This window comes from Phoenix dactylifera, chromosome 6 (genome assembly GCF_009389715.1).
Source record: "Phoenix dactylifera cultivar Barhee BC4 chromosome 6, palm_55x_up_171113_PBpolish2nd_filt_p, whole genome shotgun sequence".
Classification (NCBI taxonomy): Eukaryota; Viridiplantae; Streptophyta; class Magnoliopsida; order Arecales; family Arecaceae; genus Phoenix; species Phoenix dactylifera.
The window spans coordinates 14,978,576-14,993,937 of record NC_052397.1 but is presented as its reverse complement, the minus strand read 5'-3'; the positions used below and the strand labels follow the sequence as shown (position 1 = coordinate 14,993,937).

The following is a 15,362-nucleotide window of genomic DNA, read 5'->3' as shown; positions in this document are numbered from 1 at the left end:
GAGATAGGTGGGTGGACGACGGTGCCGTCCTTGTATCGCGAGCGTGTTTCGTGACGGTTCCGTTGAAAGCGGTCGCTGAACCGGGAAAGTGGAACTACTGTTGAAGACTCGAAGTCAAGGTCTTTTTTTTTTCCCTTTCTTTTTTACTACTTTCCCTTTCTTTGCTGTTGGTATTATACCTTTCGATTTTTGCTGTTATTTTCAGCGGTATCCTGATAATTGTACACCACATTGAACTTGATCGCTCTGAATCCATATTAGGTTGAATTGGTTATGTTGGAAAAAAAAAATCCCAATTTGACCGCTATTTTCTCATCTCGTCAAAAAAAAAAAAAATCTATTTATAGAATTTGATAAATATATTCTGACTTTTATGGAGCAAAATTCTCTTGTTTATCCTCTAAATAAAATTTGATTTTGTTGGAAAAGTAATAAAATTTTAATTAAGCGAGTTATTTATTTAGTATATAAGAATAGCTTTTGGAGTAGAAAAGGTGGTCCAGATGTGGTTCCCAATTCATGGGTTAAAAGCAAAGAATGAAATGATGAGGAAGCCGGTTTGAACTCAAAGGTTTTTGCATTATGTGATAGTGTACAATTAGAATCTAAATATGAGCTGACAAGTAATGAATAAGGAGTAAAGGTGTCCTGAGTTTAATATGGATGAGTTAAATTACATATTGAACTTTAAACTGTACTTGGATTTAGCTCATCAAACTTATGATTTGGGTCGCATGTTGGATTGCTTATGGTAGAATAGTTTATTGAGTCGTCAGATTTACCTCATGCAATGTGCATTGAATATCATCTATTCGCAAATGAATTTATTATTCATAAGTTCGTGTCTATGCCTTATCATCCCTTTCAACTCCAATATAAATGCAATAGATCTAATTATATGATCTAGACAAAAGAGAAGCTAAGACATGACGCCAATGCTTTGTTCATCATATTTTGATTATCACATAATTTTCCAGATTGACTTGACAAGTTTATAAAAGAAGTATACAAAAGCCTCCAAAATCTCTAGAAATCATAAACCATAAATTGTCCTAAGATGATTTGATCCTAGAAACATTTTCGAATGAAGGAGGTATCAATTGTTTCATCTTATGATGTTGTGAGATTATATTCCCTTCAAAAAGTAGGCCATAGCTATATTATATGGATCGGTAATTATCCTAGGATGAGTATTTTGTGCAAAGAACTCAATAAATCATGAAATAGTCAAACCAAATAAGCAAAGCAATTTTTAACCTATAGTGGTAAAAAACAAACAATATATGCAATAAAGATCTAATAGGAAATACTTGACAAAAAGAAAGAAAGGAAGAAAAAGAAAGGATCCAATAGAAACCAAGCTCTTTGCTAGCTGCAACATTTACTATGCTCAACAAGTATGAATATTACATAGCTCTCATGCAAAATTTTCAAGTAGCTTATGTTTAAAATCTCACAAGGCACTATCCTTGCATATCCTTATCCAGATATTCTAGTTGCCTTCATCAACTTTTTTTTCAACTACATATGCAAGTGTCACAAAAATGCATCATGTTTCCAAATCAGGATCCTCCATGCTACGTGTTTTGCATTGTAGACGGTTGTACATCCTGGAGTACCTACCATGCCATCCATTTTAGAGATGGATGGTCTCTATATTCTCAAGAGTCGTGACAATCATCCATGTCCAAGATGAATGACCTGGTGGCTATCCAAGGTTTGTACAATCCTCTGTTGTACAAAACATGCACTATAGAGGTTCAAAGTCTATTAGATCCATTTCTCTTTTGTCATAATATTAATGCACGTCTAAAAATATGTTAAAAATTTGATTAAAACTAATGTGCTTTACCAGCTATCATTTTTAGCTTGCATATAATGAAGCATTATTATAGCTTATATCATATTCAATCGTAGTTTTCCCAACTATTCAAAAAAACCTTCATTAATTGATGTAGATGCTATCAACCAAATCAACTTACACCATGTTATACTTTATTCTACTTTATGATATTAAAACGTATCCAAAACTCTCTCATGTGGATGGAGGCCATTGGTATATACATATATGAAGGATGCAATTCACAAATTTCTCAATCCAAGATAAGAAATAGGATGATACATGTATGTTCGTTTAGCACAAAATAGAATGGATCGCTCGAGATCCAAATATTGAGGCTTTATCGTGTGTTGCCTCTGTCACATAGTTTTGCCACTCTTGTATAATCCTTACATCTAGCACCTTTATTAACTATCCTTGTTGGATTTTCCAAGATGTGCTGCTTTATTTTTAACCTATGAATACAAATGCATGAACATTCTGCTCGCACCTGGCTCATGTCCTTCCAATACTTAATTCTTTTGGGACCATGATATATCTTAAGACCATAAAGCTCATAAAATCATATCTTATTCGGAAGCAGCCAACCAAGACACTTCCATTCTCACCGGAGCTGCAGGAGTTCAGAGTTCACTGTCCAGAGCTGGCCCCAACCATTGTAGCTGACAAAAGGGCAAAATTCTTCCTCGCTTGTGGGTGTCTGCATTTATTTTTATCACGTCACCACCCTAACTTGGCTCTGTTCCATCACATCCTCCAAAACTTGGAACGCTGATGGCCTACCTTAAAAGAAGAGGACATCCACGGAGACAGGACCAATGACACGTGGTGGCCGCACAACGAGGCAAGGATCTTTCTCGTTCCGTACTTCGCAGCCAAAAGTGGAAATCATTAGATTACGTGTCATCAGTTTTGTTCTCTGACTCAGCTCTGTTGTGTTGGGAAAAGGATATACTATAGACTACGGAGTCACATGCCAATGAGTGTGTGTGGGGGGGGGGGGGGGGGGGCTCCAAGAATGTAGATGGATACTGCCTTTTTTTTTTTTTTTTTCTTCTCTTGGTTAAAATGTACACTTGCCTCCGTAAACTAATGGCAAATGGACCGTTTCCTAGTACGCACTTCTCACTCTTTTTACTTTTCTCATCATTTAAAAGGCTTTGAGTTGACTCAAATCGCTTTCGAGAGGAGTCACTTCTCAAGCATGAGGTTCAAAAAGAGGGACTTCAAGTGATGGAAGGTGGAGATACGTAAGAAAACTGACAAGGGAATAAAGTGCAGGCATTGAAAGGTGGTGACACGTGGAAGGAGTGAAAGATATTATTTTGAGCTGACTTGCAGAGGTTTCTTGTCAAGGTTCCGCTTGGGCTTTATACCATGATATTCTCCAACTAATGTTGTTACGTGCTTAGGTTTCCCATTTTAAAAGCCTGCAGCAATTGTTTAACATTTGAAGAATAATGTTTCCTATAAAGAGGGCTAGGTGTTATTCATGAAAGTAACGGTTGTATTACTAGCTGAATGTATATCACTTGTCATGAAATTGCTGTCAATCTACAGTGCCTTTATTTTGGTGCATGTTGTTGCTTAACCTTTTGGAAATGCCTCAAATCAAAGGATAAAACATTCAAATGAAGTGAAAATACAAATTGCTTGGGGTCCATCCAAGATCGACGAGTCTTTTGAGCATGGAATAGTCTCTAATTATCACTGAATCTTAGTTCGGATAGTACCGACCTCTCTCTTGTCCAAGAGGTGCGTAGCTTGGTTCTAGATGGTCGGCTTTTCATTTTGATATTAGACTAATTTTTTGGTTTCACGAGCAATGGCTCGGTCTATCTTAGACCTGGGTTATGGCCCAAGTAGAAGGCCATGTAGGTATAGGTAGTTTAAGGGATAAGAATTTTTTTCTATTCTAAAAAAAGAAAGAAAAAGATAAAAAGGTCCTATGTGGGCTTGTAAGAGGGAAACAAAGTAATCAACTGCTTCGGTTCCAAGGAGTAGATCATATTTAGCTCAAGCTCAACCAAGATGGACAAGGAAAACACAAACTTGGGCTAACTTCAACTCTTTCACTCTGATGTCTATCTTTGTCTGTTTAGTGTTCAGTTTGGGCCTCATCCAAGTTTTAGCCCAAGTCAGCACAAAGATCACCCTCAATCGATCAAATGAATAGTTCTTACACTTTGGGCTTTTCGTTTTCCTCCTTGCGAGAGTCGGGCTGGCCCACTCCAAAACCACTCCTATGTTATTATAAATATAGGTTCAGTATAGCCTATAATCTTATGATTTTACTGATTGTGCTAGCTCAACCTACAAATTCCATAGAATTTTCAGCTCAGTCATCCAAATAGACCCTTAATATGCCATGATCCTAATTCCCCATTAATAATAGAAGAAAAATGCTTTAGTGCACATGGAAACATCTTTGGACCCACCAATGTTGGACTGGTAAACACTACTCAATTAACCTGCACATAACACACCTAGGATTGGAATTGGGTTGGGCCTGACTGGGCCATATGCCTGTCCAAGTTCTGCCCGAAAAGCTTTTTTCCGACTTTGCATCAAGCTTAGGCCCAAACTGACTCTGGACTTGAGGAAAGAAAGTACCATAATCTGACAGTTCAAACTATGCTTCTAGAGTATGAAAAAAATTAAAGCGTAATTACAAGGTTTCAAATACTGTCGAAACAGGACATGCATGAATGATATACTACCTTTCCAACATGTTTTTGGTACCGGTGTGTCGGGATTGGATATAATCCTATATCATGTATCAGCACTCGGTACTATATCATTCCAGCAAAAAACTAGTACGAAACCTCATTCTGATATTCAAATCCTTGCATAATTTTATCAACTGTCGCCCATATTTTTCATCAATCTCCTGAGTTACAAAGACACTACCGAGCTTCCATTTTCATACTGCAATCTTGAACACCAACACTTAAATGCTAAACTACACTCATCTAGAGAACAACCTTGACTCATACTGCACATAACCTGACATCTGGTTAGGAGTTCATGATACAAGCTCGCTCACAGGTCAGTTACTAAAACCCAACTCAATTCTGCTCACACGTAACCATCTTTGTTCTAAATTAGATCCTAATCTATTCCACTCACTTGACCCAACCTGACCCTTGTTCTCTCTGCGATGAACTAGTCAACTTATATAGTTACTCTTCTTCAGTCGCCAATGGGGATGTAGCTCAAATGGTAGAGCGCTCGCTTTGCATGCGAGAGGTACAGGGTTCGATCCCCTGCATCTCCACTTTTTCTCTCTTTCAAATTATGATTAATATTATTTTTTTATTTAGTTTTGTTTTTCTCTGCTCGCCTTCAAAGCCAGAGCAGAGAAAAATAGACATAAATTTAAATTTGAGGAGGATATTTATGTAAAAAACTTTTTTTTTTAAAAAAAAAAATTTAGGTGCTTTTTCTTTGCTCGCCACCAAGGCGGCCGTAGGCCTAAAGCCTCGAAGCCTTTCTCCTCCTTCCTTATGCCCCCCCCCCCCCCCTCTCTCTCCAATGCCTCCTCGAGCCCTCGCCAACCTCCTCTTCCACCATTTCCGACCTCTCTGCTCCTCCACCTCCACCTCCACCTCCACCACCATTTCCTCTCCGTCCCCCATCGACCCCGCTCTTCTCCTCCGCCTGTGCACCGTCCTATACCAGCAGCAAGACGCCCCCGACCCCAGATTCCAGTCCCACCTCCAAAAGCTCCACCTTTCTCCCTCCCACGAGCTCTTCCTCCAGGTATGCAACCGCTTTCCCTACTCCTGGAAGCTCGTCCACCGCTTCCACCTCTTCCTCCTCCACTCCCACTCCTTCTCCCACACCCCCGTCACCGCCAACAAGCTCCTCGACGTCCTCGGCAAGGCCCGCAACATCCGCCTCCTCTCTTCCTTCCTCCACGACATGCTCGCCGCCCGCCTCGTCACCCCCCGCACCATCCGCCTCGCCGCCCGCTCCCTCGCCGAGGCCCGCGAGATCAAGAAGTGCGCCGAGCTCTTCCACCTCATCCACTCCCACAACTACCATTCCCTCTGCAACGTCGAGACCCTGAATCAAGTCGTCGAAACTCTCTGCGCAGGGAGGCTCGCGGATGTTGCCAAGGCGGTCGTCGCAAAGCTGAGACCTTTCATCGCCCCCGATGAGACCACCTATCGGTTTCTGGTGGTCGGGTTCTGCAAAGCTGGGGCCTTGGTGGAGGCTTCCAAGCTCTGGAACGAGATGGTCGACGTGGGGCTCGAGCCGGACGTGGAGTCATACGAGGAGATCGTGGCGACCCTGTTCAAGAACAACCGGTTCGCGGATGCCATGAGGATGTTCAAGTCGATGAGAGCCCGGAGGTTTAGCGATCTCGGGCTGTCTTCCTACAGGGTGGCGATCGCTTGGATGTGCAAAGAAGGGAGGATTTCGCATGCTCATGTGCTGTTCGGTGAAATGGTGAAGAGAGGGGTTGGGGTGGAAGATAATGCCACGCTGGGGGCTCTGGTGTACGGGCTCTTGGTCAGAAGAAGAATAAGAGAGGGGTATAGAGTTTTTGAAGGGGTGGGAGAGCCTGATATAAGCTTATACCATGGTTTAATCAAGGGCTTGTTGAGGCTAAGGAAAGCAGCGGAGGCAACTGAGGTGTTCAGGGAGATGATAAGGAGAGGGGTGGAGCCTATGATGCACACTTACATTATGCTGCTGCAGGGGCATCTGGGGAAGAGGGGGAGGAAGGGGAGGGACCCATTAGTGAACTTCGAGAGCATCTTTGTGGGTGGATTGGTGAAGGTTGGGAGGACATTGGAGGCCACCAAGTTTGTGGAGAGGATGATGTGGGGTGGGGTGGAGGTGCCGAGGTTTGATTATAATAAGTTCTTGCATTGGTTCTCCAATGAGGAGGGAGTGGCCATGTTTGAAGAGGTGGGGAAAAGGTTGAGGAATGTGGGGTTGGTGGATCTTGGGGACATTTTCTTGAGATATGGAGAGAGGATGGCCACCAGAGACAGGAGGAGAAGAGCCATGAATGGATTGATTGAAGCTTAAGGAACAATAACATCACAATCTCAAGTAATGTTACATTTATCGACTGATTTTAATACTATGAAGTGTTCAGATGAAGTTTCATCAAATTGCCATGAACTGTGGCTTTTTAGATGCTACCATTAGAATAAACAATGCAGACAGAAGGTTTAGTTGTTAAATGGAAGGAGCTTTTACTAATATCAGAGGAGCTGATAATTGAAACCTTTTATTGACAGTTTTGGATGGTTCTGCTTTAAATTGTCCCAGACTTCATCATCAGGTGGTTCTCATCCATTTGTTTGCTCTGGCCATGTTGCTCGGCTCCACATTAAAGCGTTAATTGGCTTTGTCTTGCTTGCTTAAAGTTTAAGCACGTAAGTGAAACGGTTGCAGCATACTCTGTGATACCAATGTTTAAGAGAGATGTGTTGGCCATCCTGTCTCATTGCAATAAGATTTTACGAAAAAAAACTGGAACAGGATAGAGCTGCAAAATCCAACCATAAAGGAGAAAAAGGAGAAAGAAAGAAAAAAAAAAGAATAAAAAAGGAAAAAAATGAAGACAAAGCAAAAAAAAATAAAAAAAATAAAAATAAATACAGAGACAAGGGGAAAAAAGGAAGAAAAAGAAATTAAAAAAAAGAAGAAAAATAAACAAACAGTATCTAGATGGCTGCCGCCGGGACGGACGGGATGAGATAGTCATTGTATTCCAAGAAAAAATGGATCCGAATTTAAAACCTTATACAAGATCGCCAGGGAATTGTTGAAACAGATCTGTTTGAGAAACAAAACCAAATAACAAAATTTCACAGCCTTCTATTAGATGGTGGACCTGGTGGCAAATCAGATCAGCAATTTATATGATGGCTTCAGCTAGCTACTGGATGGATCAGCAGCTTTATCAGGACACCTTGGATAGATCTTTGCTCAATACAGTCGATATTGTATCAAATTCATTTCTTGAATAAAGCAAGAAATTTTGTAGCGGCCATAAGATTTTGAAAGATTATGTAGTCTTACAGAGTCATAATCCTTGTGCATGCGCAGTGCAGTAATACAAAATGTAGGAAATATTATAGAGAGATGGACAAACTCAAGAGTATATGATTAGGAACAAGCAGAACACTTTGGAATTATTAAACAAATGATGCCTTTTGATCTTCAAAACATCAATTTTTATTCTGAAATCCTAGCATCTGGTTTCTTGCAAATGACCCAGATAAATTACTAAAAGTTCACCACAACTTCAGAGGCAGGAAAACAGTTAAAAAGGGAACCAGACTGATAAAATTTGTTTATGACCCTACACCCTCTCTCCTACAATATTGGTCAAAATTGATTACAAAAAAAAGTAATGTACAAACTGGGATGGTCACATTTCCCCAGCATCTGCTGAACAGATTGAGCATCCTGCTAAAAATTAAAAAAAAAGAAAACCACATTATAAGTTTGCAATTTGATTGAAGACCTGATATTTAAAGGAATCAAAAAACCATGCAGCAGTTAAAGCAAGCTAGCAAGAAAACTGGCTAGCTGAAACCAAATACAATAATTGACATAAAGCGTCGAATAATGATCGTTCACCTTGCCCATATTGGCTTTCGAATATGATTGGGAGCACCCAATATAAAATGCAATGTAATAATCGGATTCAGTTAGGAGGAAAATGGAACTGTTGGGTAACAGCTTGTTTGAGTAACAGTTGTGGCCTAGATGGCTGGGTGTTGTATTGTCAACCATGTTCCTGGTCTCCCAAGACTTGTGTTGTGGTTAGTATTTGTAGCTCTTGGATCAAAGAGAGGGAAAAGAAGGGAAAGAGGGGGGAGGGTATGGTTGTTCAAATAGACTCATGAGCTCAGAAGTGATACTAGGAGAGAGTTACCTCTTTCTAATAGTCAGCACTGTACTCTAGGTTGTAGAGCATCTCTCTACGAAATTCACCACCCATCCGGATCTTGAACTTTTGAGCCAGAGACCGTACCCGCTCATCACTATCAAAATCTGATTCTCGAGAGCAGCGTCTTCGCACCTTCTTTAACATCTCTTTCGAAGGTGTGAACCCTGCCTCAACCTGTCCAATAAGCAAGCATCCCAAAAACATTAGTTGATTCATGGAAAGTGCAAACAGAAACATATCACAAGCCAACGGGGCACACAAAGTGCGAGACCGTACCATCTCATCAATTACAGCAAGAGCAGCTTTTGGATCCCGATTTATAAGATGTGCATCAACAAGCAATGAATATGTTGTTGCATTTGGCTTCACACCTAAGCTTACTAAATGTTCAAACACTTTTGAAGCCTCAGCTGTCTGCCACAGAAAACGTCTCGTAATTTTCAGAGAAAACAGTTCAACAAATGCAAAAATTGAGATCTCAAAGAGCCTTTTCTTTTCACTAACTGGATGTGGCAACTAAAGCAGCTAAATGGCATGCTAACCTTCTTGAGTTTTCCAAATGCACTCATTAAAGCATTATAAGAATGTATATCAGGTGCCAATCCTATCTTCTCAGTGACGGCCTCAAAAGTCTCATAGGCCCGGTCCAGATCCCATATGTTTGCACAACCTAATATCACACAATTAAGAGCAGCAACAGACTTGTAAGGGGGATCGGCGCGGCTCAAGTTCTCCAATTGAATATACACCTGAATTTTTTTTCCAACAAATAAAGTTAACAAAGAAACTCATTCATGAAGCTACCTAAAAGCAACCTACAAATTACATGACAAAAAGAGTTAATACAATGTAATTTATCAATAAAATATAAAATAAATAAATTGACCATTTAACAGCAATGGTTCCAGGAACAGTCAATGCGTAGACAAAGTGATCAGTAACAGTCTTGGATCAGGTTAAACTCAGATTAGGCACTACTTCATGATTCAAAAGTCAAAATGGAGAAATACTCTAGACTGAAAAAATTGTTGAGTGAGAAAGATTAGAAAAATCATGATAAAAGGAAAAAACAATTCCTAAAAAATCTGAACAATTCATCGTTGTTCATAAAATTCACAAGAATTTAATCAGAAACTTGTTTTTATAGATAGCAATTAAATGCATAAACAGACCTAAAACCTGAAAATCAATTATTTCCAAGGAGAAATACGTGACCAGGGTATCTTTAATGTCACTGAGGTCTCTCTATTGCAATAAACAACAGGAAAGTTATCCTTGATTTCCTCTGGGTCTTGTTGTATCATATGACTCACAACTCAGTGGAAGAAATGACGAAGACAAAATGAAAATTATAGAACACAGTTTTGAAATCAAATATATGGATCTAACTTACTTGTGCTCTTACTCTATTATCGTATTAAATACATTTGCAAGTGAATAAATACAAAAAGAATGGTGATAAAATTAAACAATGCCTGCCACCAAAACTATATAAGACTATTCCTTTTTATTAAGAATAGTCTCGAGTTGTGATAGCACAACACAGAATTTAACTTATAGTACAGCCATACCGAGTCCAATGTTGAGAAGCCGTTTTTGCAGCAAGCAACAACCAGTGGATATAAAGAGGTAAAAGGGGAGAAAAGCTCCCGATCAACTTCCCCAGAATTCCCGTATACATTTTCAAATTCATTGAGGGTACTAAAAGCACGTTGTAGATTTCCCAATGATGCATGTGCAAATATCCTGGCAAGGTAAGCCTCTGGATTTGGCGCTCTTTTTTGACGCAAAGAACGCCGCAAGATTGACCAAGCAGCATCTAAAAGGGTAGAGTCATATGTTCTACCAACAGTACCAAGTGCTGACACAACTAACCCTTCATCCACAGACAGAAGAACTGGTGGTCTAGCATTCTCACCCCGAGCAATCCATCGAGCAAGAAACTCCAAGGAAAAATAGGCCAATTTGCTATGATCGGCTTGCAAAGCAACATCTGCAATGTAGTTGCATAAATTCCAGCTGGGGCACAAGGCTTTGTTTTGGTCTGTTGTCTGCAAGATCAACAAAACAAGCAACTAAAAATAATGAAACCAATGACAGATTGGAAGTTAAATTGATAACAACCAATTTGGTGGGGCGAGTCCAAAATCCAGTAAAATAGAAGAGCAACCCCGCAAAAGGTTCTGGAACATTTCATCAATCAGACTTTTAAGCTTAAAACTAAATAAACAAACTTGGTTGATACCTTGCATTTCTCTATGATGGATGACAACATGTCCAATCTCCCAGAATTAACACAGCTCCGTACACAATCCGAGAAAACACTCGATGACAACATGTAACCAGATTTCAGGGTCAAATCCAAATATTTTAGGGCAGAATCCACCTGATTCATTAAAATCAGAAGGCCTATAACCAAATTATATGATTCATCATCTGGCAAAGTGCCTGTCTGCAGCATCCTGAAGTCAAACAATAAACAATCATTTGCAAAGGTAAAATACACATGCTAACCCAAAATAAAAAAAGAGAGAGAGAGAGAGTTAATAAATTCTAAGTGCTTCAACTTGATACACAAATTTGTTCCACTGAATAGGAATTACCTTCCTTGTTGTGGTTGCTAAGTCCTAATAATTCTCCCACAACAACTTTGATAGGATCTGAACATGCTTTTCCTTAATAGAGATAAATCCTCACCGATCATAAATTAAAGTCAACCTTTCTCCCACTTATGATTCATGCTACCCAAGTAAATACTGAGCATCATGGCTCAAACCCGCACACAGTGACTTTGCCTCAGTCATCATTCATAAACAAGTCCCCATACTGGCATTGCAATTTATTTTGATGAATTGTGTCTATAAGTTATTAACTTATTTTATATCGGTCAGTAAGCAATCATGTTTTTATATAATATTGTATTTTCTTCCAAATTATTATATTATTCAGGATATAAAGAAGAAGATGATCGATATTTGATGGACATTGTCAGATAGAAGAATTATTATAAAAACTCCAAGATGCAGTATGATTTTCTAGACATTATTCAATCTCTCATTCTTGGGCTCCCTCATCTAATATGAAGCTCTCAATCAGTTTTATCTACTTGTCTGAGTACAATGTCCAATAAGTGAAGTAGCAAAATATCACATGGTACCTCTACTTCCTCAGGAGGATCAATGGAGTCCTCTCTCGTTTAGTATATCACACTCAAATGTTCTAGAGTTTCATAAGGATCCAAAGCTTTCATGGGATTCAAAATGTTCTGTTGATTATTCCTCCAAAAAAACAGCTCTTAACTGATTGCATTATTGAATGGATTCCAAATGATCCATCTTCATTTTGGTCACAATGATGAGCTTTATGACACCCCACCACTATAAGTCCTCTATCTGAATGTTTACTGCGTGCGAGCTTTTGATATCCCATCTCAACATCTTGTAAAGAACACATTTCTTGATTTATAATTTTAAATCTTTTGAAGAACCACATTGGAGAGTTTTTATTTTGAAGAACAAGTCCCAATGGCCAGAAAATAAAGATATCCATGAACGTGAGTTGTCAAACAACAGTTCAGAAGAATGCATTTGTTTAATCTGCCTTAACAAAAATATTAACCAGGATAATATATGGTTATTATTGGTTATTACTTACTACTCTCAAAAGAATTTGACAGCACAAATTGCACCACCCAAAATGATGCTCTCAATAAATACGAATAATCCTGCTTGATTTACACAACAATCCGAACCAGTAACATTGCATTAATTCAAATTATCAGGCCATAAAGCCTAAAGTCATCACTCAAATCCAGCTAGCAGCTACATCTAAGTACAGACAAGCATAAAAAACACCTACTAGCATATTCCATCATGAAAAACTAATTGCACGACAACGCCATAACACCCTTGTGATCCCAACTGCATCTGACATAACTAACTCTCAGATGAATAGATCCCTCATGAAGGTCAAATTACATGTTAACTCAAACCTTTTCCATCCCTGCTTTCATCGGTCACCAACATACTTATTTCACCCTTTTCCTATTCTCATTTTTTTATCTTTTATTATTTCACAATAATTATTTATCAATTGATGTATAATGAGTAAATCCATTCCACATCACAAATATTTATATCAACACTAGACACATAACATCCTATGACCCAACTGCCATCTTATCTAAGAAATAACTTCTTTTGGTGTCATCCAGAATGTACTAGGAACAAGCTGATTCGAGTTTCGGATCTCAACTTCATATAGCATCAAGTTTTGTACCCTGAAGCATCCCAAGGTAAAAAGCAAAGTTTACAAAATGAGTGTATGTTTGTACATATATATGTATGTACGTATGCATATAAATATATGCCATTATGACCTTGGATGGACTGGGAAACTGGTCATGTCACCTTCAGAATCAATGATAAGTCATCCAAATTTAATATCTCAACCACTGAACATTATCTACACAGCAAAAAAGGGCCTAGAAAATCAAAATTTGTATATTTTGATGATTCCTAACTTTTGCATTAAACCAATACAAAAATAAATGGTATCAATTGCAATGATATAGTAAAATATATGATAGGGTGCATTGATTAAAATTTCCCTTTATGGATCATGATCTATAAAACATGGGTATATTTATATTCACTAGATTTTGATGATTAGATCATAATAAAACATTGTATCATACTATTAAAATCATCTATTCTGACACATACTTGACGATTAGGTTAGAGACTACCAAAACAAATGAATTTTAGCTTTCACATTTTTTTTCAAAATGTAGATCATGTTCAACGGTTCGGATCTCGATTTGAATGGCCTATCACTCATTTTGATGATGAGAAACTGATTTCCTAGTCCACCCGAACACATAATAGCATCTCTTTCTTTCTCTATATATATATATATATATATATATATATATATATATATATAATATTCAAGAAGTACTACAACTAAGTATCTCTCTCTCTATACATATATATGTATGTATATTAAATATTCAAGATGTATTGCAACTAAGCATCCCACCTAGAAGTTATTCAAAATCTTTAAAGAAACTTGAAGCTGACAATCAATTATAATATCAGAAGTCGTATCAAAACATTTCTAGAATAAAATAAGTTGATCTTCAGCTCCTAGGTCATTCCATATACATGGTAAGAGATCACTTGAATAGTAATTAGAGAACAACATAAACTGAAACAAGTGGTTAAGAATTCAAGAGAAACTCAATCCAAATAACCTGGCCCTGCGAGGAACGACAACTAAAGCAATCAACTAATCCCACAAGACCATAAAGCATGACAAAAGAAAGGGAGGCACAAAGTAAAAGAGCCATCCCCCCCCCCCCCCACTTTTCTTTACTGTCAAGTGTAAATATCATGAAACGGAATGCCCTGAAACAGCCAAGCCTTCAGCTTTACAGGAATTGCATTGCTGGAAATATCATAAACAGCAACCCAATCAAATAAAATCAAAAGAAATCCTTAGAAGCGACGCCTAAGAAGCAGCAAGAGAAAGAAAACAAACGCTAAAATACTGCTGACAATAGAGTACGGGTAAGCGAGGTTATTATATCTCACCGGTCGACCAACTTCTCCGCCGCCTCGCTCTCTCTAGCTTGGTACATGGCCTTGAGCACCAAATTATACGAGGCAGTATTGGGCGCGATCTGGTACTCCTGCATTTGGGCCACCAGATCCAAGAGCTCTCCGGCGGTCGCCCCCATCATGAGATTGGCCCTCAAATAGTGGTTGTAGAGGTGAACGTCGGGCTTGTTGGGCTTGCCGGTGGCATCCAGCGAACGGATCCAGAACTCGAACAGCTGCTTAAGGTCCGACCACCGCTGCGACGTCATCCAGTCGGCAAAGACGTTCATCAGGCTGGCCACATCGAGGGTCTGGGAGAAGGCCATCATCCGGGTGGCGGCGGAGCCACCCATGGGGACAAGGGACTGGCCGCCGATGGCGAGGCCGGGGCTGGGGTTCGGGACGCGCCAGTTCTCCTGGTAGAAGGGGCTCCCCGTAGAGGGGTTCGGGGGGAGCGGGGCGGCAGCGGTGGCGGAGGATGAGGGGGTTTCCTGGAGCTGGGGCTCCTGGGAGAGATAGGGGAAGGTGGAGATGGCGGCTCGCAGGGGGGTAGTGGGGTTTAGGGTTTTGTGGAGGAGGGCGTGGGCTCGCCCGAGGATCGCCGCCATGGACGAGCTCGGAGCTCCGGTGAGCGTTCGGCTGGGGCGTTAGGTTGGAGTTAGGGTTTTGGAGGGGTTGAAATGGCGGATTGGGCTTCCATTTTTTGAGAGCCTCGGGAGCGGAGGCGTGGGGGCATTTATGTAATTTACGAAAGATAAGGGGAGGGGTTTTATGGAAAATGAGAAAAAAGTTCTATGGTTGGCATAGTTTAGGCAAGGGTGGCAAACTGGTAACCTCAGAGCCGCATTTGGACCCCAGAGAAATTTCTGAATATTGGATTCAAATAGAAAAAAAATTCAGATCCAAAACACCAGAATTAGATTTTTAATTTTTTTTGGGGAGAAGGAGAGAGAGGAGGTGCAAGTTGATAATTTTTAAAATTAAGTTTTTTCATAATATT

The 15,362-nt window shown here is 39.6% G+C and overlaps 2 protein-coding genes and 1 non-coding gene across 4 annotated transcripts; 2 read left to right on the top strand and 1 right to left on the bottom strand.

Annotated features, from left to right (window-relative positions):
- Positions 1-5,044: 5,044 nt before the first annotated feature.
- TRNAA-UGC lies at positions 5,045-5,117 on the top strand. Its single transcript has one exon. It is a non-coding gene; the product is annotated as a tRNA-Ala (tRNA).
- Positions 5,118-5,314: 197 nt separating this feature from the next.
- Positions 5,315-7,136, top strand: LOC103709239 (putative pentatricopeptide repeat-containing protein At1g26500). Its single transcript, XM_008794490.3, has one exon. The coding sequence runs from the start codon at positions 5,375-5,377 to the stop codon at positions 6,881-6,883; it is 1,509 nt and encodes a 502-aa protein (XP_008792712.2). The 5' UTR covers positions 5,315-5,374; the 3' UTR covers positions 6,884-7,136.
- An 862-nt stretch (positions 7,137-7,998) lies between these two features.
- LOC103709240 (pentatricopeptide repeat-containing protein At1g26460, mitochondrial) lies at positions 7,999-15,104 on the bottom strand. 2 transcript variants are annotated; one of them, XM_039127537.1, is made up of 7 exons: positions 14,357-15,104; positions 11,008-11,224; positions 10,334-10,813; positions 9,305-9,511; positions 9,039-9,176; positions 8,748-8,936; positions 7,999-8,278 (listed from the first exon to the last, which is right to left on the bottom strand). In XM_039127537.1, exons 1-6 carry the CDS (start codon positions 14,968-14,970, stop codon positions 8,754-8,756), a joined length of 1,839 nt encoding a protein of 612 aa, XP_038983465.1. In that variant the 5' UTR covers positions 14,971-15,104; the 3' UTR covers positions 7,999-8,278; positions 8,748-8,753. The 2 variants fall into 2 exon arrangements, with proteins under 2 accessions (XP_038983465.1, XP_038983464.1); XM_039127536.1 differs by having other exon boundaries at positions 7,999-8,275; positions 14,357-15,103.
- Positions 15,105-15,362: the final 258 nt, after the last annotated feature.